The 27864-nt window shown below is 39.4% G+C and overlaps 1 protein-coding gene across 3 annotated transcripts; it reads right to left on the bottom strand.

Annotated features, from left to right (window-relative positions):
• Nucleotides 1-7507: 7507 nt before the first annotated feature.
• pum1 (pumilio RNA-binding family member 1) lies at nucleotides 7508-24427 on the bottom strand. Of its 3 annotated transcripts, none has more exons than XM_026930137.3 (22): nucleotides 24271-24427; nucleotides 17491-17804; nucleotides 17250-17318; nucleotides 17033-17138; nucleotides 16742-16929; nucleotides 16431-16600; nucleotides 16086-16329; nucleotides 14867-14960; nucleotides 14612-14713; nucleotides 14364-14506; nucleotides 13782-13920; nucleotides 13526-13654; nucleotides 13079-13369; nucleotides 12643-12879; nucleotides 12270-12537; nucleotides 11875-12004; nucleotides 10612-10746; nucleotides 10358-10495; nucleotides 10061-10186; nucleotides 9805-9926; nucleotides 9215-9407; nucleotides 7508-9047 (listed from the first exon to the last, which is right to left on the bottom strand). In XM_026930137.3, exons 2-22 carry the CDS (start codon nucleotides 17791-17793, stop codon nucleotides 8916-8918), a joined length of 3459 nt encoding a protein of 1152 aa, XP_026785938.3. In that variant the 5' UTR covers nucleotides 17794-17804; nucleotides 24271-24427; the 3' UTR covers nucleotides 7508-8915. The 3 variants fall into 3 exon arrangements, with proteins under 3 accessions (XP_026785938.3, XP_026785940.3, XP_026785937.3); XM_026930139.3 differs by having other exon boundaries at nucleotides 17033-17135; XM_026930136.3 differs by lacking the exon at nucleotides 24271-24427 and adding an exon at nucleotides 24031-24231.
• Between the last annotated feature and the right edge of the window lie 3437 nt (nucleotides 24428-27864).

The raw sequence follows: 27864 nt of genomic DNA, 5'->3' as shown, positions 1-27864 counted from the left end.
ATGAGGAAAAGAGCGCCCCCTACAGCCTGCCCGAGTATCCGTTACAACCGGGGAGGGGGAGAGACCGGGATTCTCCGCTCGTCACGCCCGCTATCACCACACGAGCTGCTCTCTCTCTCTCTCTCTCTCTCCCCTCTCTCTCTCTCTCTTGGTGTGTGTGTGTGTGTGTGTGTGTGTGTGTGTGTGTGTGTGTGTGTGTGGGCATGTTTTTATATCTTGGTGGGGACCAAATGTCTCCAAAAGGAGTATGTGGAGACCCTTGGAGACCTTTGGCTGTCCCCCATGAGGACAACTAATTAAAGTCAAAAAGTTTCTTTTTGGTTACAGAAGTTAAGGTTAGGGTTAGATGTTAGATTCAGGGTTAGGCGTAGGATTAATTAGCTGCATTAATAATCATGGATTATTAATCAATGGACCTCAAATGGATATTTAGACAAAAGTGTGTGTGTGTGAGAGAGAGAGAGAGAGAGAGACAGAGAGAGAGAGAGACAGAGAGAGAGAGAGAGAGAGATCTCCAGACATCAGTTCAGCATGAGAAACCACTGGTCTGACAGACAAGGATCCTAAATGTAAATGACAGGATTCGTATTTTATCCCTCAGGTTCTGTGGATCACACAATTCGTGGATTCAGCGTTTTATTTTATTCTGTAGGTGACACTCCCAGCTGATGTCTAAAAAATTACAAAATTACAAAAATACTTCAATACAAATGACAATAAATAGATAATAAATACAGTACAAAACACCATGAGTGCAAAAGCACAACACAAACAAATATTGTACATACAAGACAGATGCAAGATGAATGTTACACTTGTGGACAAATATTGCTCATATGAGGGACTGTACGTTGTTACATATACCTGAATTATGTGTGCAAACAATGTGGGAACAGAACCATTCTATTTCTGTTATCAGTCTAAATAAGATTTTATATGACACTGATATAATGGAAAGGGTTTTAATATCTGTTAGTCATACATAATGCTTTACTGGCATCAAAATCACACCCACTGTGCCTAGACCCAACATATTTGGACGAAATAGGCCTATTCTACATGTCAGTTGATCTCCTGAGCTCTCACCCGGCCTGGGCCTGGGACAACTTCCATAGTTGTTCCCACAATAATGGTAAGGCTGATTAATTTGTTTTCAAAATATCTTTTGATTCTTATCTGGCCAAGACACACAATGCAGTAAAGCCTTTAAAGTAACAAGCGCATTTGCTTTAATTATCAAATTTATAGTACACACAGCAGTACTAAGGAAGGAAGTGTCAGAAGGGGCCCCTCTGCAAGCATCATGTTTGGGCACTAATAACATTGCTTTTCCAAAGTGTTTTGCATGTGCATACTTCCACACCCTTAATATTTTGTAAACAGGCAGTCACCTTGTAACCCGATTATGGTAGTACTGTCTACACCCAGAGGACTGCTGCAATGTTAGAAACAAATAACTTCAAATAAGCAAAGCAATGTAATTGGACTGACCATTCACAACTTCTAAATCACCTGGTGAAATAAGACATACCCTAGTGAATAATAATGCTCTAAGGCATGTTTCCTGCCCTTTGCAGTTCTCTACAAATTTGGGAAAACCATGGATTACCTTTCAAATTCCACAACATTAAACTAACTAATGCAAAACTCAATGAGGAAAATGACTCAAGTGAATATAAAGTTGTAACACATTATGTCTGATAGAAAAGTAAATTGTAACCATGAAGTAGATTTATTTGGCTTTTATAGTCTGCTTCTAAAAGGTGGAAGGAATGAACAAGATTGGTGAAATGTAACTGCTGGATAGTGTCATTATCCACGCTTTCACAGCTTATAATAGGCAATTAGCCACACAGTGGCATTAGCACCCAGGCACCAAGATAGTTATACTGATGTTGACACAAAATAATCTCTCTCTATACTGTATTATAAAACTGTAACTGTAAACTATAATTAGCAGTATTATCTCATACTATGGGTTACATCTACACTCACCGAATATTTTATTAGGAACACCTGTACACCTACGCATTCATGCAATGAACTAATCAGCCAACTGTGTGGCAGCAGTGCAATGCATAAAATCATGCAGATACGGGTCAGCAGCTTCGGGTAATGTTCACATCAATGATTAGAATGGTGAAAAAATGTGATCTCAGTGATTCTGACCTTGGTATGATTGTTGGTGCCAGATGGGCTGGTATGTTCATTTTTATAACTGCTGATCTCCTGGGATTTTCACGCACAACAGTCTCTAGAGTTTACTCGGAATAGTGAAATAAAGAAAAAACATCCAGTGAGCAGCAGTTCTACAGATGGAAATGCCCTGTTGATGAGGGAGGTCAGCAGAGAATGGCCAGACTAGCTCAAGCAGACAGAAAGGCTACAGTAACTCAGATAACCACACTGTACATGTGGTAAGCAGAAAAGCATCTCAGAATGCACAACACATCGAACCTTCAGGTGGATGGGCTACAACAGCAGAAGACCACGTCGAGTTCCACTACTGTCAGCCAAGAACAGAAAGCTGAGGCTGCAGTGGGCACAGGATCACCAAAACTGGACAGTTGAAGACTGGAAAAACATAGCCTGGTCTGATGAATCTCGATTTCTGCTGAGGCACACAGATGGTAGGGTCAGAATTTGGCTCCAACGGCATGAATCCATGGACCCAACCTGCCTTGTCCAGGCTGGTGGAGGTTGTGTAATGGTGTGGGGAATGTTTTCTTGGCACACTTTGGGCCTGTTAATACCAATCAACCATCCCTTGACTGCCACAGCCTATTTGAGTGCTGTTGCTGACCATATGCATCTTTTCATGGCAACAATTTACCCATCTTCTAATGGCTACTTCCAGCATGATAACGTTATCACAAAGCAAAGGTCATTCAAACTGGTTTCATGAATATGACAATGAGTTTAATGTTACAACACCTTTGGGATGTGGTAGAACAGGAGATTCTCAGCATGAAAGTGCACCTGAAAAATCTGCAGAAATTGTGTGATGCAATCATGTCAACATGGACCAGAATCTTGTGGAATCCATACCATGAAGAATTGAGGCTGTTTTGAGAGCAAAGAGAGGCTCTACCCAGTATCAGTATAGTGCTCCTAATAAAGTGTTTGGTGAGTGTATAATCTCTATATCCAGTTTGAATCATGATAGTATGGATTCCTTTTTAAGCCTGGTTCCTCTCTAGATTTCTTCCTCATGTCATCTCAGGAAGTGTTTCCTAGCGACCCATGGCTCGCTCATTAGGAATCTATTTTTAAAAGCATTATTCAAATGAAATTTAATTGAATGGATAAGTAGACCCATGGGTGCTACAGTGGGTAGTGTTGCTTCCTCACAGCTCCAGGGTCCTCAGTTTGATCCTGAGCTCAGATTATTGTCTGTAGAAGTTTTGCATGTTCTCACCCATGTCCATGTGGGTCTCCTATGGGGTCTTTTTCTCCCATCTCAAAAAACATGCCAGTAGGTGGTTTGGCTACTCTTTATTGCCTCTAGATGCTCAAATATATGTGTGTGTGTGTGTGTGTGTGTGTGTGTGTGTGCGGGTGTATACTGCACTAGATTGTCTTCCTATTCACGGCATAGTCCCGCCTGTTGTTTTTTGCCCCATGACACAAGGATTCTTGTAATGAATTTATTCTGAGTCTTTAAATTCTTTTGAATGATTTACATTGAGGAATTTTACACCTTAACCAAGTTCTCTTTACCACCATACTTAATTATTAAATTTATAAAAGATAAATAAATTACTAAAATTCTCAGCACTTGTTAGAAATTCATCAGGAGGAAACTCAGAACTCATGCAGAAATATTACCCTCAGGTCCATCTCTTTATTTATCAAACTTTCTTCTGTAAGCCTGTTCCAAAGAATCTGGATTCTTTCCTGCCAGACCTGTAATGTACTGTCTTGTTGTAATGTCTCTTGTTGTAGCACCAGTCTATGGAGCTCATTTGTGAAAGCTCAGAGAAACAATGAATGGATTTGCAGAGCTGCTTAATGACTATTACATGATTATTAATGACTGTGCAGATGTTAGAGTTTCAGGCTGGAATAAAAGCATACTGAAAACTAATTTTTTTGTACAAGTCCATAATGCATTACTAAGAATTTCTAATAATGTGCATCGAATAGTTCAAAATGAAAGTAGGCATGAAGAATAGAATCACAGTATGGATTTTTGTTTGTAGATTGCTGAGCATCCAGTACCCTGTCAACTGATGCACAGTTCTAGTAATAGGTGTCTAGAAATAAAAAATGGTAAGCAGGGACATTTGTATAATTGATATAAGCAGTCACAAATCCACACTGGCGGGGGGGACGACACTGTAGGGGTAGGGGGAACATACCACAAGGGGGATTAACCACCGGGGGGGGGGTCCCCCATAAGCACCCTCTTTGCTTTCAGAACAGCCACAATTCTTCATGTCATGGATTCCTCAAGGTAAAATTCCTTTGAGATTCTGGTCCATGTTGACATGATTGAATAATTGATACAGATTTCAGATTTGTCAGCTGCACATTCTTGCTGTGAATCTCCCATTCTACCACATCCCAAAGTTGATCTATTGAGTTATTTGGATTATCACAGCCTTTCTGTTAGCTCAGATTAATGCCGAACTGGAGTGTCATGATGACATGGTTTTTAAGGAGGTTGTACAAGCATTCAATACCTTCCTGGCACTTAAATATACTGTATACACTGGTGCTACATACAGTATGTAAAGAGAAGTATAGAAGGAATTAACAATAACAATTAAATGTTCACACCAGGTAACATACCACTTGGACTTGTGGTTGCATTGTAAAATATATTTAGGCCTGACTTCAAGCGGTTGCTGAAAAAAAAGAAAAGAAAAAAAAGAGCAACTTTCCCAGGACGCATGTGACAGAATGTGTCTTGTGGGATTCAGTGCCTTGGAATGTCTTCTAAGTGCTGTGTGGATGTCACATACGCAGATCTTCCAGCTGGCTGGGTTTTTATGGCCTGTTATGTAATTCACTGCTTAGTCCATCCCCTATAAACAGAAAGATCTTTATTTGGTTACACTTTTAATTGTTATTAAACTGACCTTTGGTGAATAAAGTGTTCTTTTCTGTACCTTTCATTTTCAGAAGTTTGGGTCTTGTTTGGAACAAGTGCCACTTTACAGATTAAGAGCACAAGCATCTGCTTTGCATTTACATTTAGCCATTTAGGAGATGCTCTCGTCCAGAATGACTTATAAATAGTTTAAGGTTACAACGGTGATGCAAAACATATGGAGACTCTGCAAGAAATCTGAAAGACGAGTGACAAATTTAAGTTAGTACAAGTCCTAGACTGGTCTAGGTGGTGACAAAAAGACAATTTAAGAACTGAGTGGACAAAAAGGACAGTTTCAAATGTACTATGACCATACCCATCTTTGAGTAAGTAGAGTTGTGAGAATAAAATACTGGCAGATACATTCAGCTGTCCTTTGCGAAAGTTCACCACCACAGCGAGTGTCTTTAGCATGCCTTCTCTGAATTCTTGCTCATCTAATTCATATTTACGATCGCTGGCATCATCATGTAGGTTATGTGCCTTGTATATCAGTGATCCTGGGTGATGGCTGTCAAACCCGACTTGCTCACTCCTCTGTGTAAACTCATATACACAAGTGCATGTCTCTATCTTACAGTTCACTCTTAAGCTAGCACTCCATGTGCATTTTGTACATTATTTCAAAAGTTTATGATACAGCAAAAGTGTTAAAAGTTTGTCAAAACAGATGATGGTTTATATTAATATCTGTAATGCAAATTGTGTCTATATTTCAGAAATAAAACATGATGGGGTGTGCTATTATAGGAAAAAATAAAAGATGGGATGGTGTGAAATATATTTTTTATTTGTTTTATTCCTTTTTTTTTAACAATTAATTATAATGTTAATTTAAAAATGACACTTCATACTTTTTAATCCATTTATACTTAGAATTAATGTTGTGGAATGTCCTCAGAACACGTTAGTTTCTATTTACATGATAGCAGCTATATTTGCCTTGCCCTATTCACCACTGTCAGAGCTGCTATAGAAAATGAATCAACACTTTCTGACCAATCAGATTTGAGAATTCAACAGCGCTGCGGTATTATCAGTTTTAAAGAATTTCTTATGCAGTTTCAATCTACCGCACACATCTTTGGCCTTGAATGATGGGGGGAATGGATACGTAACGAGCTGTTGCTTATATGGTGTCATCAGTTGCATTTGGCAGTGATCAGTGTCTTTTAAATATTCTTTCTAACTAGATCCTCAAAAATCCATTTTCGATTATTATTTTTTAAAGTCGCAATGCTAGTGGCTGTTGCACACACATTCAGTGTGGCTCCTTAAACGTTGATGTTGAAAAAAAAAAAACAATAATAAAATTCAGATGGTTTATGTGGAGAATTTAATTAGTCCTAAGGCACCATTATACCACTTAATAACATGCTCCACAGCAATGCAGCTGTGATATTGTTTTTTTATAAATGATATTATTTTAGGGGTCTCCGAAGACAGCTGTGACTAGCACTTATAGTGCTTTAGAAAGAACATTTAGCCAAAACTAAGAGTATAAAATCAGAAGGTTTCAATCATATTTCACACCTATAGCACACCTGCAATGTTCATTATTATTATTGACCCCTTCTCCATTCACATCATGTCCAACTTTACGTCTTGGCACTGTGCCTTCCAAAGATGGAAAAATATTTTTTTAAATGGCATTAAAATTATTTTTTAGACTGGTACTATTAGAATAAAATATAATATTCTGAATGATACTGGAACTAGAAACCCATTTAAATAGACACACTGGAGAGTTTTCAGAGACAACTACCCACTAAATGAATGTTAAAAAACTGTTCAGTTGAATGTCTGTGTGAGTTCTGTTTTCCGAAGTCACAGTTTAGCACTTTCTCACTCTAAGAGCTGTCTGTAGACATGCCTTACAGAGAGTCCACAAGCTGCAGAAAGACACTTCTCAGAACATGTCCTAAAAGAAATCATATCGTATTATACTCTGCCAAGGTTGGTTTCACAAAATGGTTCATTATGTGGTAGTGCCTAAGGGTTAAAGGACTTTTTGTTCCAGGTTTGTCCAATAGACATTTAAGATGTACACCTTTTTTAAACATCCACACCATCACCAAAACTCCAGAAGCAAAATATTTCAATATTTTGTTTTCAGTGTTTTAATGTGGACCTTTAGGTTTTTGGTGCTCATTATTTTGCCACCAATTTAAAACCAAGTGGCTAACAAATTGCAGCTATTCATCAATCTGTCTGGTAAACTAGACCAATAACTTCATGTTAAATTTGCCTTTGTGAATTTTGCATGATAAGCAGACAACAAAATATCAGTGAGTGGATTATGACGCTGCTTGTGTCTGCAGTCTTGCTAGGATGTGTCAAAACATGCAAGTTGTGTTGTGAGCAGTTTACATGGTTTAACTTTGTTAAAGCAGACTAAGAGAGTTATACTCAAATGTAAAGATACTATTTAATCATGTATGGTAGTTTCATATGTACACTCACAAATCATATAAGGGCATGCAGTTATACTATATAGTAGTAAAAGGAAAAAGAACTGCTTAAGAACAACAAAATAGTACCAGTACAGCAGAAAAACACAATAAGCTTTATACTGTCAAAAGAATCAACAGAAGAATAGAAGGAAGAGTCAGGGACATTTTTAAATTTTGAGCTTTTTATCCATGTTTTGTTTCAAAATAAAGATCACACATTGTTTAGAGACAATCTACAACTGGAGTTACAAAAAATAGTTGCCCAGGCAGAAAGCACACACAGCATCTGTTAACTATACACATTATGGTTACAAGTGTGCTCGCATAAAGAGATCATAGGAAATATACACAAGGCTGTTTAAATATACACCGCAGAGTGTTCCAAATCAAATGTTACAATCACTTACAAGTAGACAAAAGAATGGCAAATCTGTACACACCTTGCAACCAGGGCAATCTACGCATCACACACATACACACGCTCGCTGCTATCTGCCCCAGAGCAAGGGAGGGACTATAAAAGATCTTAAAAAAAAGGGGATGAGCAAATGTGAAAAAATGGCTGGTGAATGGCTAAAAGCAGAGTGCCCATGTTTGTCTTCTTTGTACATCTATGCCATTTTAATCCAAAGGGCTTCAAAACCAACAAAAATCTGATATTACAATTTACAATATACAACAACTCATAACTCAAACAACAACCAAAAAGGTGAGAATTTACACTGAAATGCACAAGATTCTTTTTTTCCCCATTTTGTTTTTTTTTTCGTTCTCATACCAAAAAGGGCTGTAGAAGCGAGTCCACATTTACATTAGCCAAGGTTTACAAATGTACAATTATACAATTAGAAGTATGTATTCACTACTAGGGTAATTATAGGTACAGATTGGACATCAAAAACCAGAAAAAACTACAAAGTTTTATATATATATTTATATATATGCAAAGTTCTACACCAAGTATGCACTAAATATTTATAGAAGCAAGACCAAAAACGTCTCCCATGCTAAATGTCTGCACCATGTTAGCAATAGAGTGTGTTAGCATGTAATGTGTGTGTTATGAAGGTGTGTTAGAAATGTGTGTAATAGCAATAAAGTTTAAATGCGGAAGCCTCCATGATTCAAACTGGGATCAAATCAAATATTGTCATCTCATACATACAGAAACAGAAGAAGAGGAACAAAGTTTTTAGTAGTAGTGGGAAAGGGACTAGGTGAATAGAGATAACAAGAACAAGCTCACAAGGACCTGGAGAGAGAAGAGCATTCAGCAAAACTAGAGTAGAATTTACAATGATCCCAGACCAACAGCTCTAAGCTGGGTGTGGACACACTCTCCTCAATGCATCAAGAGGAAGAATTTACATGATGCCGTTGGGCGGAGCACAAAGTGGGCCCAGGTCGACTCCATTCTTCATGTAGTACTTCTCCAGCTTGGCCAGAATGTGCTTCCCGTACGTGTACTTCCGCAGAGTTCCAATATGAGGCCGGATCTAAACATAGACAAACAGGCAAACATTCATACCATAAAGCACTGCAAGAACTATAAATAGAAACTGCAAAGACAGGACAAAGGAGACAAAGGAAGGAAACACAGAGGGGGAGAAAAAAAAAAAAGAATATGCAAAGAAAGGTAAGCGGTCAGGTTCAATTTTTTTACCTTGTGCATGACGATCTTGCGCTGTGTCGGCTCAGCAACGTCAATCATTTTTTGCACGACGTAGTTGGCGTACTGGTCCTTCATCATGGTGTATAAGGCACTGTGGGGCCCGTCCGCCATACTGCACACTTCATCAATCAGCATGGCCCGTTCCGCACGCAGCGAGTGTGTCACACACTTCTCCACCACATTACTGCAGAGAAGGAGACAAGTTCTAATTACAGCCTTAATGACACGCTGTCTTGTGTCTACAACGACATGGTGTAGATATTGTTAATGTGATATCACGCCACAGAGGCTTCAATCCACCATATTGTTTGGACACAAAAACCTACAAAGCATTAAGGAGAAATGATAGCAGACTAGAATTACCAAGAAAAATGAACAAATTACAACCAATTTACAGTTTTCCTACATATGCAGAGCCTTATTTGGTGAAACTTGATAAGCTAGCTCACATCTATTAACCTCACTGACCTCATTTCCTAAACCCGCGTTCACACCAGCAGCACTTTTTGTCGAGTTGTGTTGCTGCCAGCTTGAAAAAAGTGCACGACTTATTGCCGTGTGTCCTGGTGTTTGTTAATTACCTGGCAAACTTGTGCTGGCTGAGTCCCAGTACATTTCCTCTGATCTCAGAAACGATCTTGCTCTTGTCTTCTGCGCGGCCATGTTCCAGCACGTGCTGAATTACATAGTTGCCATACTGATCCTATACACAGGATAAGACAGTGAAAAATGATTGAATGGAGAAAAGTTTATGCACAGTAAAAAGGACTACATGAGGATACAGCATTATTACACTGTTTTAGCAGTACATCAGTGACAGGACAAAATGTTGCTTACTTGAACCAGTTGCTCAGTGTGTTGGTGCAGCTCTTCCAGAATTGGCAGTGTCTGCTCAGGAAGACAGTGCTCCAATATACGCTGGATCACTCTGCAGCCATAGGGGTGTGTGGACAGAGCAAACACCTGCACAACGCATGCACAGTAAATACACACAAATGCCTTTCATCTTTGAGAGCCACTTCAATCACCGTTAAAACATCAAAGGAAAATCCATTTACACACACACTTCTCTGGGGGCTTTATGTAAACCTGACATTTAACCATAGTCTGTGGCCAGTTGCTATGGTGACCCACCTGTCCCTTGAAAGCATCAATGATGAACTGGAGAGCATGGGGCTGCACACACTCAATGCACTTTTGTACTACATGGTTCCCGTTCTGGTCCTTCACACACTTCAGCACGTGGCCGTCCAGCTCCCGTACCATATCACTCTGCACCACACATCAACACAATCACCACTTAAGCCATCCATGTCAACCTCCAATAATTAAATCATTCTGAGGATGTTTGAGGCAGCATGACGTATGACAAAAAAGTGTGCACTCACAATGACTTGCTGGTCAGAGGGGATGAACTCCAGAGCTTTCTGGATCACCCTGCATCCATACATCTGCAGAGCCAGAGACAGCACGTGGCCACGAATCCGCTCGGCAAGAGCCAACTTCTGATCCAGACTGCCAAACTACACAAACGCACAGAATACATAATAAAATTACAATTGGTGCCACCTTGATTGATCTAATATTACTAATATTGATCTAACATAACCAGGCAGCTGTCACTATTTGGCATTATTTCTAAGAACCCATAATTAAATGCAAGTAGATAAACAGTAGATAAGTGTACTCTCAGTTTTCGTGTGTGGAGGCAAAAAGAAATGGTAAAAGTGTCTTTAACTGACCATTTTGTTCATGATTTTAGAAATGGTATGAATTTGTAAAGCCTGTTCCTAAAAACATGAATGTGCTCCACAGAAAGACAATGTTAGACTGTCGATTTACTTTACTATTAAATGAATAAAATGAAACATCTTGAGCTTTTATTCTCATGGAATATTGGACACTTGAAAATTAAAACCTTGATTACAGATAGCACAGACAGAGGGCAGACAGGTCATCAATTTTTTTTCAAAGCTAATAAGTTATTCACTTCAAAAACATTGAGTAGTCAGCATTTTAATTTTTAATTTTCTTTGATTTACTTTCCCATACTTCAATAGCCTCACTGCATGTCTGAAGTAATGAAGTAGTCTACAGCAGAGACAACAGTGAGAAATAAAGCAAATTTGGGGATTGTGCTGAAATAACCACTTTTGAACTCTCCACACTGTGTCCAAGTAGAGCCCTCACTTATTCTCCATGACAGATGTGTTTCCAAATGCTGTTAAACAGTGTTCCTCAAACTTCAGAAAAAACTGTTGATAGTCATTACTGCCATTTTACTACTGAATACATGGGTGTGATACAGAGACGAAAGACAAAACCAAGCAAACAAGCAACCCTAACAGTTGGAGCACTACTTGGAGCATTACAACAGATGGCATGCAAAGCAATGTTTATCAGTGTTCTTGTAACCAACATGCTATATTATGCTATTAATAGTTTATGTATCTGCCCCCTATAATTCAAGTCAAGTAATTGAAGAAACTCAAAGAAATGCCTAGCAGAGTGCATCAAGAAGACCATCTATTTACTCTATTAAAACTGTCACATAAACATGAGACAACTGCAATTAAATTTAAGGCTGTAATTACAGACCACAAAACTAAAGATATGTTAGACCTTAAGAACAAAAGGAAACTATGACTTACCTCAAAGAACTTCTGAATGACATAATTTCCAAAAACATCAACCATGAGCTGGTAGGCAGCCTGTAGAATCTCACTGAAGACCAGCTGACGCTCTGCAGAACTTGCTCTTTCCAACTTCAGCTGAATAAACCTGAACATACACAAGCAGTATTTCATAAATACAGCAGTGTCACTCGCACAGAGAGCCATCTCTGCTCAAACAAGTGATGGAGCAAGGCTAGTGAAACCAAACTGTTGGCTTTAAGTTACTGCATTGCTTTTGAACAGATAAAAAAATCATTCTGTTACCACAAGCTATGCTGGTCAATTGGCATATAACACACAATAAAGTCAAAGCATTCCAGTAAGAAAAAGCACTGTTCAATCAGCACAAATGAGGACACAGAAATGCACACCTGGAGCCATGCTGGTCCTGAGAGAACTCCATCACATGGCCTGCAATCTCACGCAGCTGGAGGTTCGGGTAACGGTTGTTACGGAAGTCCTCAAGCAGGCGGCTGCGGCCGGATGGCATCACATCAGACATGCTGTAACGAAGTCGTGATGATGGGAAGAGCTGGCTGCTGGGACTGAAGAGGGAGGAGCCAGTAGTGGCACTGCGGTACTTTGCCTCAGCTCCAGGAGCAGCAGAAATGAAACGCCCGCTGCCGTTGGTGAGTCCCCCTGCAAGAAAGAGGTAGCGAAATATTAATCACAAGATTTTACAAATAAAAAGAAAATAAAACAGAGCACTTTTTTTTTTTTTTTTTTTTTTTTAATGGTACACACCAAGATTGAGACTGCTGGAGGATCCATGGGTTGAAAGGGAAGGTGGAGGAGTTAGAGAATGTGAGGGAGCTTGAGTGGGAAGTGGCATGCCAACAGGGCCTGGGGAGGAGCTAAATCCAAGTCCATTGTAGAATCCTCCATGGCCAATAGGAGTGAGGCTGCTGGGGGTACGCTTGTACAAGTCAGAACTGCCAGTCAAAGAGTCCCGGCGAGAGCCACTGGAGCTAGAGTTAGCAACTGCGAACAGACACGTATATTAGGCAGGTTTCTGCTGAGCTTTCAGAATCATTTCAGGAAGAGTCTACAAACCTGGTGTGCATTTCTAAAACACTGCAGATGACGTGACCATTAGATAAGTTTGTGTAGAACAATATACTTAATAACTAAAGTATGCAAAAGAGGGCTTTTGGTTTATCCCTTGGATTCACACACACACCTGCTGTTCCAAAACCTCCAAGTGTTGCTCCCAACGTAGCTCCAAGGGACGAGGACGGGTTAGCATTGAATCCAAGAGAGGAGCTTCCTGGTTGGGCAGAACCCTGAGAGAACAGGGATGAGCTCTGCGAGGAGGAGCTTGGAGAGCCACTCCCATAGAAGGAGCTTCCACCAAGAGCCCCAGCTCCCTGCTGACCTGGAGCCTGCTGAGAACTCAGCGCACGAAACGCCCCATTGGCGGCACCTCCAAGGCCTGCATTAGCTCCACTGGCAGAGGCAGCAGCTGCAGCCACTGTATGAAAGGAGTCCAAAAGACCAGGAGGGAGAGATGGAGAGAGATTGTACAAATCAAAAGGAAACTGAAGGGGCTCATCATATTTCAAGCGATGCTGTAACACATAGTAATGCAATATATCGATAGCTGAAAAAACAAAGCTGAAATGCATACCGGCGGCAGTGGGGCTGATGATGACAGAAGCAGGAGCCATGAGTCGGACAGGGCCACTGCGAGCTCCTGTATTAACCACCAGAGCTCCAGTCTGATCATAATATGCAGCTGGAGCAAGCACGGGGTAGCCTGGGACACATGTACAAATGCAATATTAAACTGCTAAGCCCAGAGATTAATGATCAAATATCTATTTAAACAATGTCAAGAGTACAAAAAAAACAAACAAACAAACAAAAAAAACCCCACAACTCACCAGGAACACCAGCTGCCAAACCCTGTCCAAACGCCAAAGCGGAGTTCACTGCTGCAGCTGCTACAAGCTGGTCTGTCTGCTGGCCCTGCTGTCCCTGGCTCGGGGTCAGGGGTCGCTGGTTACCTCCAGTACGCATTACCTAAAAAGCACATATAGTGTTTAGGGAATGGAAAAACAGCATAGGAGCAGAAAGTAGTCAGTTACTATTGCCTAGCTGAAGTGACACTAGAGGCGTGTACTGGGATTAGGATCCTATGAGACCCAACAAAGAAAATTAACATGCGAGAGTCCTGGACACAGCTGGTGTCTCATGCAGTGCTCTGCAATGTGTTTGCTGCATCAACTCATTCATCTACCATAAATGCTTTATATTTTGGGAAACAGAACCAGCTCATTAGAAAATATCACAGACAGGTACAAACAAAAAATAATAAATGTGAGAATGGGCAGGATTAGTCAAACTTGCTGCAGGAGTGGAGAAGGGGAAAAAAAACCCAAAAAAAACACAGTTCTACACACACCTCTTGCAGTTATATTTATTTTAAAAAATATATATATAAAAATTTAGACTGCATTCCACACCTGCTGTTGGTTCTGCTGAGTCTGTGCTGCTTGCTGCTGATTGGCAGAGTTGGAGGGGGCAGGAGCCTGCTGCTGGAACAGGTTGGCTGGATACACACCCCATGGAGTTACTCCATAATACTGATGGGGCATCACTGCTGGACCTATAGCATGCACACAAACACATACAAATGAACACTATACTTATGAAACACACTTGCTGGGGTCAGTTATCAACATTAATATGCTGGGTGTTTCATTGATCATACCAAGAGTGGCAGCAGCAGCAAGGCCGGCAGCATAGGGGTCTGTGCCAGGCGGGGCCGCGCTAATGATGTAAGGGTTCGGCATAAACGCAGCAGGAGCCAATCCTGAAATGTGCACACAAAACTTTTTATGAATTAAAGGAATTCTCACACAACAGCAGCAGGCCATCTGTCCATTCATTTGTCTGGCCAATGCACTTCCATAGTATGACTAATCATTCTAATAACTGATCTCGAGTTACAGACAAACACACTCACCAATGTGCGGCTGTTGGGCTGCAGCAATGGCATACTGCTGCTGCTGCGCGGCTGTGAGCTGCTGCACAGCCAGAGCACTGGGCCTCTGAAACAGCTGAAACAGTTCAATGTAAATAATTTAACACTTATTTTTAAAAGAAATCTCTGCATGCACCACTTCTCACAAAGTCTGAGGTCTAATAGGGAAACTTTATATATATATATATATATATATATATATAAAAAAAAGAATAATAATAAATAAAAACCTTAGGTACATTTTGTACATGCATAGCCAAAAATGAACAAAAACGAATGACGACAATAAATGCCACATAATTGATAAGGTCACCGCAGTATGAAAGATTCACAGCATGATAAAAGTACAGCCCAATATCACAGGTTTTAAACACTCAATCCAAGTGCCTTAAGAACCACATAAAAGATAAAAGGAAAAAGAAAAAAAAAAAAAAAAAAAAAAAAAAAAATACACTGCACTCTGAGTAAAATAAACTAACTGTCTTCTTTCAGCTAAAGCAACAGACTATCTAGGATTTACAGTTTCAGTGGTTAAACCTTGTCATAAACATCAGCCAGCAAGGTTTTAGTTACTGATAAACATTTTTGAAGCCATTTTTTTTTATGTATTATGTTCACAATTATAATGCTCCAGTTGACCTTCAGCACTCCATCACGTCCCATTTAAACACACACACATTAAACATTAAACCAAAATGCACATCTCTATAACTGGCAAATAAAGAACATGAGGTGACTTTCTGTGGGTGATTATGTCAGGGTATGCGAGTGACGCAAATGTTGTTTGAACACAGGTGTGGTGCAACAGGAAAAGACTGCTGGAGTTGCTCTTACAGATAGTATTTTCACTTTGAGCTTCTTTGTCCCTCTTCATGAAATGAATTTGCAAATGAATGAATGAGGTAGCAGGAAGCATGTCACTTAGAAGCAAGGTTTGGAAAACACGAAAAATTCTTAAGGCAAGTCGGCTCACCAGTAAAGGCAATGCTAGAAAATGCTAACTATTTCCATATGCTAATTCTTTTCAGCTAACTAGCAGCTAGTAGGGCTATGGTTTTAGCGACTCAGTAGTTTAAAAAAGTAATAATAATTTTAAAAGATACAAATTCTAAGAAAAGGTTCTCAATTTTTTTTATATATATAATTTTAAGGCACATATGCACCTAGAAATTTGGGGAAACTGGTGACAAAAGCCTTTTACCTGCTGAGGGGAGTTGTAATCAAAAAGGCCAACAGTAGCTGCTGTGGAGTCAAGAGGCAGCTGGCTGCCAGTATAATCAAATTGCAGAGTCTCCATGGAAACAGATTCCATGGGGTCAAGGGTCACGTTTTGGGGCTCAACATTTGCGAACTCTTCAGCTTGTTTTGGTCCCGTTCCTCCAGCCATTTCAGCTCCACCCAACTCCACCTCAGGACCAGCAGGAGGACAGTTACCAGGAGTACGGCTGAAACAAGGGTAATGAAAAGCCTGCTTAAAATACGGCTCTCTTTCAACCCACAAGAATTTAGCATACGTGATACTATGTGAGCACTGTTTGGGTTGTACCTGAAGTCCTTCACGTCAACATCAAGTCCGTTCTGACTGGGCAGTCCGTTAGGGTTGTCCATAGGATCAGGCTCAGATTCCTTCAATTCTTTTCTCTCTGGGTCAAATGTGGTTTTTGGTTTTGCCTCTGCTCTCTTTTCAGCATCATCAGTTTCAGCATCTCTTGCCCCCTAACAGAAGAGCAGAGATGGAAAAACAAAAATACAACTACAGGAAGGAGGAGATGTTTTGAAGAAATAAGAATTTAAATAAAGAAGCTTGAGAGAAACAGCTGGCATGAAAAAGAAAAACAAAAAAATGAGAACACTCACAAAGGCTCCTTTACGTAGACACGAGTCAAGTTTCTCAGCAGGGGATGAGCTCAGGACATACTCCACCATAGAGACACCTAGACCACCACTCTCAGAACGGGGAGAAAGCACAGACCCTGCCTCGCCAACGCCGTGGAAACCCTGACCTGGCCGACGCTGAACCATGATTGGCTGGGACACTGAATGATCTGGGGATATACAGATATCCAGATATAATGATCCATCAATATAACAAACATATAAATGATTTCTTAAAATTAAATCATTCATACAAGCACACACAGTAATTACCAGAGGCTCCCCAGGCACTGTCTCTCCACTGGTCCAGGAAGATCCCTTTTGGTCCATCTTTCCCTGAATCATCAGATTCCCAGAATTTCTTTCCTGTGAGGAGCTGCTGTGGGAGCAACAGAGTAATAATTAATTAATAAAAAAAAAAAAAAAAGACTTCAAATATGAGAACAAAAGTGGGTAATGAGATGATATTAGTGATGATGTGGACTCTAACCTCTCCCATGACTCTTCCCTCCAGGGCAAGTGCCTGAAAATCATGGTTGAGTTCATCCATTGACCGCACCTGAGACACACAGCAGCCAAGTTCATACAACATTCCAGATAAGCAAAGAATAGAAATATATTGTTTCTTTCAAGAAATGATATCTAAACACCACCAACAGCTAAACACTCCGCAATCCAGACAAGTTAGATGTGCTTACAAGTGTGTTTGTGTACAGTGCAGAAGCTCTAACCTGGTTGTCAGCATGGATGTTATCTCCAGTAGGCCAGCGGTGTTTGCCATTGTTGTACCCAGGTTGATCACCATGTTGCCGCTGAAAGAAGTAATCTACCATGGCATCGTCTTGAGAACGTCCTGCCCCCTGGGTAGGGGGAGGAGCTTGTGGAGCAGGGCCGGGTTGAGGGGCATGGCCCGCGGGACTCAGCACCACAGGCATATTTGGTAATGGCCTGTCAGGGGGAGGCAGTCTGAGGTGGGGGCTGAACGAATCCTGCCAGAGCACAGCTTTTCTCTTCAACACGCACGCTACGCTCATTCCACCAGAGCCTGCAAAGTAGCAACAAATATATGTAATGTGAAAATTAACACTTGGTGAGCAATTGGCTCACTTGAACATTTAGGAATAGTCTTAAAGGTGAATTAAAGTTGAATTAAACTACGAGTTGTACTGTTTAGTTCAACTGTTCAATGTAAATCTTCGGCCAGTTTTTAACAAAAACACTCGCTGAATACAGAGGATCATGCAACTTTGTAAAACTAAAGGTCAGACATTTTGCCTTCAAACAACTCAATAAGCTCATCATCACAGCCAAGATTCTTACTAACAGTGGAAAAAGGTCCACATAAATGAACCAAAACCTCACTCAAGTTACAGGAAATGACCTTTAATATGAAATTCTGCAATCTTACTATCTAAAATTACAACTGTCTTTCAAGAAAGCAACCAGGAGAAAAATGAAAATATGGCACAAACACAAAAAGATGTGCTTTTCCTGAAAACTCTTTTATTCAAATTTCATGTGCCATTTCACTAGTAAATTCCAAATTTTTGTTACAGTTGGTATAATCGAGAAAACAATGAGCAGATTAGGCTAGTATTAGAGTTTGTAACAGATAAATGTATTGCAGCAGAAGCAGCTGTATAGTAATACAAAGGATACTAAACAAAGATATCTGAATTAGATGAAAATTTAATTATGCTTGCATCTCTCTCAAGCACCACAAATGCTGACACTAAAGTATAATTGTAGACAGCTTAGGAATAAGCATGTTCAGCAGATTTATAATTAATGTAAACATGAAGCCCCCCGTTTAGCAAGATTACGATAATAGTGGATGTTATGGGGCACCGCTCATACCCGCACGCCGTGCCATGCAGAAGGCAGAGCAATTAATGGATCATCACTAAATGTCGGTCAAATCCACTGTAAAAAGTAAAAGCTTACTTTTAGGCACATTATCTGCCACACCAATCCAACACAAAAACAGGCATTTATTACTAATCATCATGCTTCGTAATGCATTATAAAAGCTGAAATCTGAGAGTGAGCAAGATCAATTAAACAATCCTAAACAATTCCACTAGACCTGAATATTTATTCACACCGCAAATTATACAATTGTATACATCTACATGAAAACCATTATTAATACTAAGGTCAGAGCTGGTGTTCGAATACTACAAGAAAGTATTCTGCTATACAACAAAGAATAGTTATGATGAGCCAGAGTGGAATGTGGATGTCAAGGACCCTTTTGCCCAGGCATATATAGCTTTGGTTACTACACGCTTTCTCAAATGCATTATACGTATACACAGAAGACAAAATGGCAACTCTTATTGTGTTTTGGTATTTGCTACAACAGTAATAACAGTAACAGCAGAGCTTCACTGGTGTATTGAATTTTCTTCACCTGGTATTAGTTTATAACACTAACAGACACTAGATTCTTGGAGCAGGCCCCCTCCCCCTGGTTGTTTTAATCTATTCATCCACACACAGACCTGAGCCACTGGACTGTGCTAGTGGGAATCCCCCAATCTCTGAAAAGGAGAAAAAAAAAAAAACCCACACACACCACATACATAACCTGAATCTCTTGTCTCATAATCTGTCAAATTTCTTTTACCTTGTAGTCCCAGTTCTACTACAATACTGTCCACACTCTGAAAACAACAGGAACAATATCATTAACAGCACATGGGAGTACATCTTACCACAGCTGAGTTTCTTAAATTTAATGCTATAGCCTTCTATGCATGGGAAATTCCCCCTCAATGAACATAACATGGGCTAAAATAATTTTACAGTTGATACGATACATGTTTACACTGACTAAACCTAGTACACTCTATTCAGAAGTAACTCTGTTCAGCATTTAATAGAGACAAACCTACTCAAATTCTGTCCTTATTTAGTGCATTTCCATAAAAAAAAACCTAAGCCAAAAATGTTTTGTGATCTTACTATTAAACACAATCTGTTTCACTTAAATACTACCACGTTGTACAACCATACAATATTAGATATAGATGTGAAGTAATCGCTACATTTTTATTTTGGAATTGGAGTCTACAAAGACAGATGCAATGTCTTTGTGCGCTTATCATAATAACTTTGCTTTATTATGGAGCTATAAACAAGGGGGGGGAGTAAAAAAAAAAAAGGTAAACTCATACAAGTAATTAATAATTTTACCACTTCTGTTTTCTTAGTTCAGTGTGGCTTGTGTAAAGTGCTTTCCTTCTGATCTGTTTACTACAACCAACTATATCCAACTACAGCAGCACCCAAATGAGAACATGGAACAAAATTAAGTCTGTAGGTGAGATCATATGAAAATATTTAAACCTATGATAACATTCCAGCCATTTGATTTAAGGCCCTAAACTGAGAAAACACTGCACTTAATAGCAGGTGCAATACTAAAGAACTCATTCGGATTGCAAACTGATGGACTGAGCACGTGCTCTAGTAGGAGTTTTCTGAGAAGCATAAAAAAACTGAACAATTTCTCAATAATTCTGAAAATGTGTGTCAATTCTCAATGTACTATTAGTTACATAACGTCAAACTAACACTTCTAAACATACTCTGACCTTCTGAAGCCGTTTAATCGGGGAAACTTGATGACCTTGCTAAACAACATTTTAAGCTACATTTTTTTTTTACTCAAAAGAAGTAACTGAGTACGGCTTGCAAACATCCACAAATATATTACTTGAAAAGAACATAAATGAATAACATTAGTGTACTTTGAACCTTAAAACCCAAGTCACAGCAAAATGACTAAGGAGAGAGAAAAAAAATTTTTTGTGCAACGTACCCATTAAAAGGAAATTCTAATCAAAAATGACACTAAATCCAAGAAAATGATTTAGTGATGATGTCTTTCTTTGTTGTGCAACAACTTTCTAATTTTAAAGACAAACCAACTGTAGAAGAAAAGGTGAGGTATTCTACTAAAGTTAGTCATCACAACCAACAAGATACTTCTATATTTAATACTAAAAAGTAAACGGAGCTCATAAAGCATGTTGTGTCTGGTTTCAACCTTAGAAACTGTGGAAGACATTTTATTCACAATATCTAATTCCAAAACTCTAACAGTTTCAGCATAGCAATCTGATATTACCTCAGATAAAGTCTTAAAATCTATTTGTTGGCATTTAAATGAGCCTTTTCCTGCCCATCTTAGAGGACCAGTTTATAAACAGACCTATAAAGTTAAAGTTACCTGCAGGTAGCAAAAAGAAAAAACGTTAGTAAAAGAAAAAAAAGATATCAAATTAGATTTTACATTTTTGCTCATTTTTAGTTTCTGCACAACTGCACCAACCAGTATGCACAACTCCAGCTTAACAACCCAACAAATTTCAGCTCTGCTTTTGTTCCAAATACTTAATTGCTACTGCAAGGAGAGCGTAGGGTGGACTCCCTCCTCTCAGGGTTCACATAATTCTAAACAATATCAATTCTGGCACTTCCTCACCATAAAAAAAAACTTGATTTCTTTTACACAAATAGTGCCCGATTCCCTCCCCCCCCCCCTCCCCCCCTTCTGATTTCTGTCATCCAGGAAAATTGCCTCAAATTTCCCAGGAAAAGAAGATAACCAGTGTACAAGAGATTCTGCTGGTAAACATAGCTGGCAAAAAAAAAAAAAAGGATTTAAACAACCATGTTTTTCACGGTTGTGACTCACTCTGGTACTGCACAAAGTTAATAACATGCTGAATTTCACCATCAATGCTTTTGTTCAACACTATCATCACATTATAATAATGCTCAAAATGTGTGAATTTTTTTTTTATTATTTCACTGTACTTACACACACACTCGACCCCTGAGACCATCTTTGATCAAGTCACATATAAGCCATATAGAAACTCTGCAAAGTTGTTATCTGATCTAATGACTGTAAATGCAAAGTGACACAGATAAAAAGAAACTACAACCATGCTTCAGTATAGCGAGACTTGGCCTTTCAGGTTTTTTTTTTTAATTATTATTATTATAAAGGGCATTGCTAGAACTCTCTTAAATGGTCCAGTGAATCATAGTGTTTACAACAGATTTGTTTACATGGTAACTAGTTAGAAATAGCTTCTTGGCCAGATTCAAGAGTTTTATCCTTCAAGTTTACAACGACGTCTTTTTGTAATGCTTTTGAGCAGTACACATGTTTGTGCCAGAAGGTATTTTGGCAGAAACAAAACAAAGATGATACAAAGTGAACACTTCTGTGTGTATTGTTCACGTTGTGCAACAGAAAATCTGCTCCTGCTCATATTCTGATATGCTGGAAACATTTCAGAATACTCAAGATAAACTGGTAAAAGCAGTTTATCTGCCTCACTTGTAAGCTGCTTTGGATAAATGTGCCTGTCAAATGAATACATGTAAATGCATACAATGGCCTGACGTGAAAAATGATTTAGCGCCATGTTTTAATGATAAGCAAAGATAGTATAAAATTTCATAGGAATTCCCCTTGAACAGAAAAGTGAGTGAGTCTGAGGGGAAATCGAGCATGCAACTGCTGAGTTTCATTACACCTCACTATCATAAGCCATCATCCTGAACACACTGCATACCCACGAGGGAAAAGAAAGGGGTAAAGGTCAAGTGTGACGAGTCACATGTTATTGAGAACTCAGCACAATTACATGTTTATCACAGCAATCACACATTAGAAACATTTTCAAATGAAACCAACTGATCTGTACGGCAGCAAGTTAGTCAAAAATCTTGAGCATTAGTTGTGTTTCAGACATAAAATAAGCCAAGAATTTGGGAAAAAGTCCTCCTCTGCACCTAAATTGACAGTTGCTATATCTTGTACTTCAGCTATCATGAACACCTCACACACACACACACTACAGCCAAAATAAAAATAATGAAACTATCAATACATCTGCTGTAAACATGCCTCCTTGTAGTACAGTAGTAGAAAGTCACATGTCCCAGTTTGAATACCAGAAAAAAAACCTATTCAAGTGACGCATCTTAGAAGTGGAAGTAAATTTCAAAAGTCCACAACCACAGATATTTGATATTTGTGGGTAGTTTGTTTATATATTACATATTTTTGTAACTGTTTCACAAACGAATAGTGAATGTATCCAGGGATTAACGGGACAAAAACCTAGTGCTAACAAGCTGATTGTTACTGTAAATTACGGTTATGTAAATTCAAATACAAAAGCGATAAAACTGTAAATTAGGTCAAAACACTTCTTCTGATGCAATGCTGTGCAAAAGAATAATACACAATAGGCATGGATGACATCACAACCATTTTTATATTGTGACAGATCAACTCCGTACGATTTTCCAGGATGTGGTTGGTATCAACTGCACTTTTAAATCACTGACTGACCCCATTTTCAGACAGTAAAACCAACAAGTTGGGAAATAAATATATATTTTTTTGTCTGAATGTTTCGACTCCTGCTCATTTTCCTCTGTTTTTGTAGCTTAAAAGCGTTTGTTTTGCTGCCACTCTATTAGCAAACCTAAATATCGTGCGATATCGGTATATTGTACAAAGTACCGCGATACATTTCTGCCATATCGGCCACCTCTACCACACAAAATGTTAACATTTTTTTTTACCGGTTTTATGCCGGGAAAACAACTTTAAAACCCAGAGGGTCGATGTATAGTAATAGTTTGCTCGAATTGTGTGGATATGAACAAAAACAGCGGGCGCAGATTAAAAAAGCCCGGAAAGCACCACACCGAGAGGTCGGCTGTTTCCCCCCCACACGCCTCCCGGAAGTGGATACTGAAACCACAACGGGGTTAATCATTATCCAAACACGCCGTTAAACTTTTCAAAAGAAATATGAAAAGAAATAATAATCCAGTTTAGCTGTGCTAAAATGTACAAACACACACGGCGATACACGGCGAGTGTCTTTGTCAAATCGCACCTAACAAACTCGACAGCTAGCATTAGCTGCCAGGCAAAAACACGGCACATAGCAACCACCACCGCACTCAAACACGAATACTGCTTAAAATAAAGTGTAAAAGGTCTTTCATTTAAAGAAAAGTGGAATATTATCAAATATTTACGAAGTCTAAAGAGAGGCGAACCTGTGAAACGAGGGTCCGAGACGTTTTGTTGAACCCGTCTAATAATACACGGCCTGCCCCCCTTCCTCTACAAGCGTGCTACTTACGGAGAAAAAAAAACAAAACCGCGACGCAAAAACCGTCTTTAAGACACAAAACTGAGTATTAAATAACCCTTGAAACGATACCTGGACAGCCGGCTATGCGCTATGCTACAGGTCCTCCTGCTGCTAACAAAAGGCCCGAGATGTCTGGACAGGAAGAGCGGCACAACAGTAGGAGAGAACCGGAGGGAGGAGGGGGAGGCGACACCTCCAAATATCGCGCTCTGAATCAACCCTTAACGGCTTGACTTCTCACAAATAACCGCGCAATACAGTGCAACGAATCTACACGACCCTCTAAATCTACCACATTGTCTTACTCACAGGTGGAGAATGCGGATGGTGACGGATTTCAGCCCCGGTTCGCTGCGGCTCCCTAGCTTTCACACCAACAACATGGCGGCTCGCTCCAAGCAGGCGCTCGCGAGGCATCATGGGTAAGATCGAAAAGGAACGTGCGCGACGAGGGGAGTGTCGCGCGCTCAGTCCTTTGTTATCACCGAGCAAAGCAAAATGGAAAAACACGCACGCGATATGAAATGCTTTATAACAGGGTATGAAATGTATTATAACTCGGCGTAAGTGAACTAACACGCATCATTTTAACGCCTTCTTCCATCATGAGCAGCGTATTGAGCTGTTTTGAAGTATTTAATCGCTGTAAAGGTGTAGGACTCTCTCCCCCCTCCTCCTCCAAACACACACCACCCCAGTGCTGTGCTGCTTCTCTTTTGTTATGGTGGATTCTTCATAACACAATTATAAGACAACAATCCAGTTTAATGGACTGCACTGTGCGTTTTATTTCCTGAACTGGAATATAGGCATGAGGAACAAGCAAATGCAACTCGAGCATTAAACGTTCCCCAGCTGTGATTTAGGTCTAATTTAGGCTGGGTATCAATGAAACAATGTACTGCCTTATTTAGCACAAAAAGAGGAAGTGGTGTGGCCCAGCTGTTTGCTTATACCACACTGGAGATGGGGGTCAGGGGAACACATGCACATGAGCATTTCATCTCAGAGCTGGGCTTGTCATCAGATCATCATTTTCACTTTGATACTGATTGGCCTAATACCAAAACAAAACTAGAAAAAATGAACATAAACACTTTCATTGTCTGACATTAATTATACTTAAAACAAGTTAAATTTAAATACACTTTAAATAAGTTAAAACAAATAGATACGTGGATTATACCAGTTTTTTCAAGTGATATTTTGAATATAGGCAAATTTATCTGTGAAATTATCACCGACATTACATTAAACATTACATTAAACATTACATTAAACATTATGTTTAAACCTTCATATACCTCATCATAATGAGTCTTATGAGTCACCACAAACACTGTATTTGCACTATGATTCGCATTACATATTTGCACACACACACACACACACACATATACATACATATATATATATATATATATATATATATATATATATACACGTATGTATTTATATACACTGATATCAGCAATAATATTAAAACCACTTGCCTAATATTGTGTAGGTCCCACTTGCCACCAAAACAGCTCTGACCCGTCTAGCCTCTGGTGCTGTGGTATCTGGCACCAAAATGTTAGCAGCAGATCTTTAAGTCCTGTAAGTTGCAAGGTGGTACCTCCATGGATCAGACTTGTTTGTCCAGCACATCCCACAGATGCTCGATCGGATTGTGATCTGGGGAATTTGAGGCCAAGTCAACACCTTGAACTCTTTGTCATGTTCCTCAAACCATTCCTGAACAATTTCTTTAGTGTGGCAGGGTGCATTATCCTGCTGAAAGAGGCCACTGCCACTAGGGAATACTGTTACCATGAAGGTGTGTACTTGGTCTGCAACAATGTTTAGGTAGGTGGTATGTGTCAAAGTTACATGTACGTGAATGCCAGAACCCATGGTTTCCCAGCAGAGCATTGCCCAGAGCATCACACTGCCTCAGCCGGTTTGCCTTCTTCCCATACTGCATTCTGGTGCCATCTCTTCCCCAGGTAAACGACACACACACACCCGGCCGTCCACATGATGTAAAAGAAAACATGATTCATCAGACCAGGCCACCTTTTTCCATTGCTCCATGGTCTACTTCTGATGCTCATGTGCCCGTTGTAGGTACTTTCGGCAGTGGACAGGGGTCAGCATGGGCACTCTGACCGGTCTGCGGCTACGCAGCCCCATACACAGCAAGCTACGATGCACTGTGTTCTGGCACCTTTCTATCATAGCCAGCGTTAACTTTTTCAGCAGTTTGTGCTACAGTAGCTGTTCTGTGAGATCGTACCAGATGGGCTAGCCTTCGCTCTCCATGCGCATCATTGAGCCTTGGGCATCCATGACCCTGTTGCCAGTTCACTGGTTGTTTTTCCTTGGATCACTTTTGGTAGGTACTAACCACTGCATACCGGGAACACCGCAAAAGACCTGCCATTTTGGAGATGCTCTGACCCAGTCGTTTAGCCATCACAATTTGGCCCTTGTCAGAGTTGCTCAGATCCTTACGCTTACCCATTTTTCCTGCTTCCAAAACATCAACTTTGAGAACTGACTGTTCAGTTGCTGCCTAATATATCCCACTGTTATTCACTTCACCTGTCAGTGGTTTTAATGTTATGGGTGATCGGTATATATATATATGTATATGTATGTATGTGTGTGTGTGTGTGTGTGTGTGTGTGTGTTTGTTTGTATGTTGTAATGTCTGTCTGCTGTATATTTATGTATATTGTTAAGTGTTACTGTATTTCGTTCGATCCTCAGCCTTGTGTTGAATTAAAATGACAATAAACTTGCCTATTACTTACTATTACTAAAACAAATACTATAAGGTTATTAAGCCCATTTCTAGACTTTATTCACACATTTCAAGCTTGAAAATGACTTGTTATATTGGCAGAAAACCAAAAAGTATATTAAACTCTTAATTTCCTCCTTATTATACCTACAATTACAGTATCTTAAACATTGTATTCAGGATTCACAAGCTGAAACAGGGACTTCTACAGTTTACAATAATCCCGTTAATGGCTGTTAAATGTAAAATGTGGAGGTGATATAACCTAATCTCTACCTCTGGAGGAACTCCACAACACAGAAATTTGCATGTGAATCTTAGTGGGTCTATATTCCCTGTTCCCATCTTTTTGTTTATATAGATGTAGATTATGGCACAGGATCACAACCCTTATTACGTCTCTAAGCCCACAGGGAGGAAGCATACTCAAAATGTAGTGTTTTGAAAATGTTTGTCATGACAATGTAATATAAAGTACATAGAACAAAAGTACTGAACAATTATTAGCTCCCGGGGTGTCTGAAATTGAGTCTAATGTTAACTGTAAAACTTTTAATGCGTTAAACTTTTTAGTTTTAAGTGTTCATTGTTTTATACTAAATCCTTCTGATTAACTCACATGTAAGGACAACGCTCTAAACGTGTGTATTTTACAGCAAAAAATTTAAAAAGAAAATGCACTGTGAAGTTTAAGAAAAAAACTTGCCATAGTATGCAGTTAGCTTTGGAGTCGTTGGCAGATACAGGATTTTAACCAGCGAGGGTATGTGCTGTTCTCCAACAAATTTTGACTAAGTTTACATTTTTCCAAAGTCTCTCAATGAAAAAAAAAAAATGACTCAAGATTAAGAAAAAGCCTGTAAAGCATAACATTCTGGACTTTGTAAAATCAAGTGTTAGGCAGTATTACACTTAAGACCTTTATTTCAGAGAATGTAATTTTTGTAATGATTAGCTGAAATCCAAAATTGAAAAAAAAAAAAAAAATTTTGTTTTGCTTCTGGTATTTACAGGATGTTTCCTCAACTCGAACACAATGAAACGTTTTAGTCTGACAAATCTGTTATCAGTCATATTCACTGTGTACACACTGTCATCTTACTTGTCATCGGTGT

This window comes from Pangasianodon hypophthalmus, chromosome 23 (assembly GCF_027358585.1).
Source record: "Pangasianodon hypophthalmus isolate fPanHyp1 chromosome 23, fPanHyp1.pri, whole genome shotgun sequence".
In the NCBI taxonomy this organism is placed as follows: domain Eukaryota; kingdom Metazoa; phylum Chordata; class Actinopteri; order Siluriformes; family Pangasiidae; genus Pangasianodon; species Pangasianodon hypophthalmus.
This window is presented reverse-complemented; position numbering and strand designations above follow the sequence as displayed.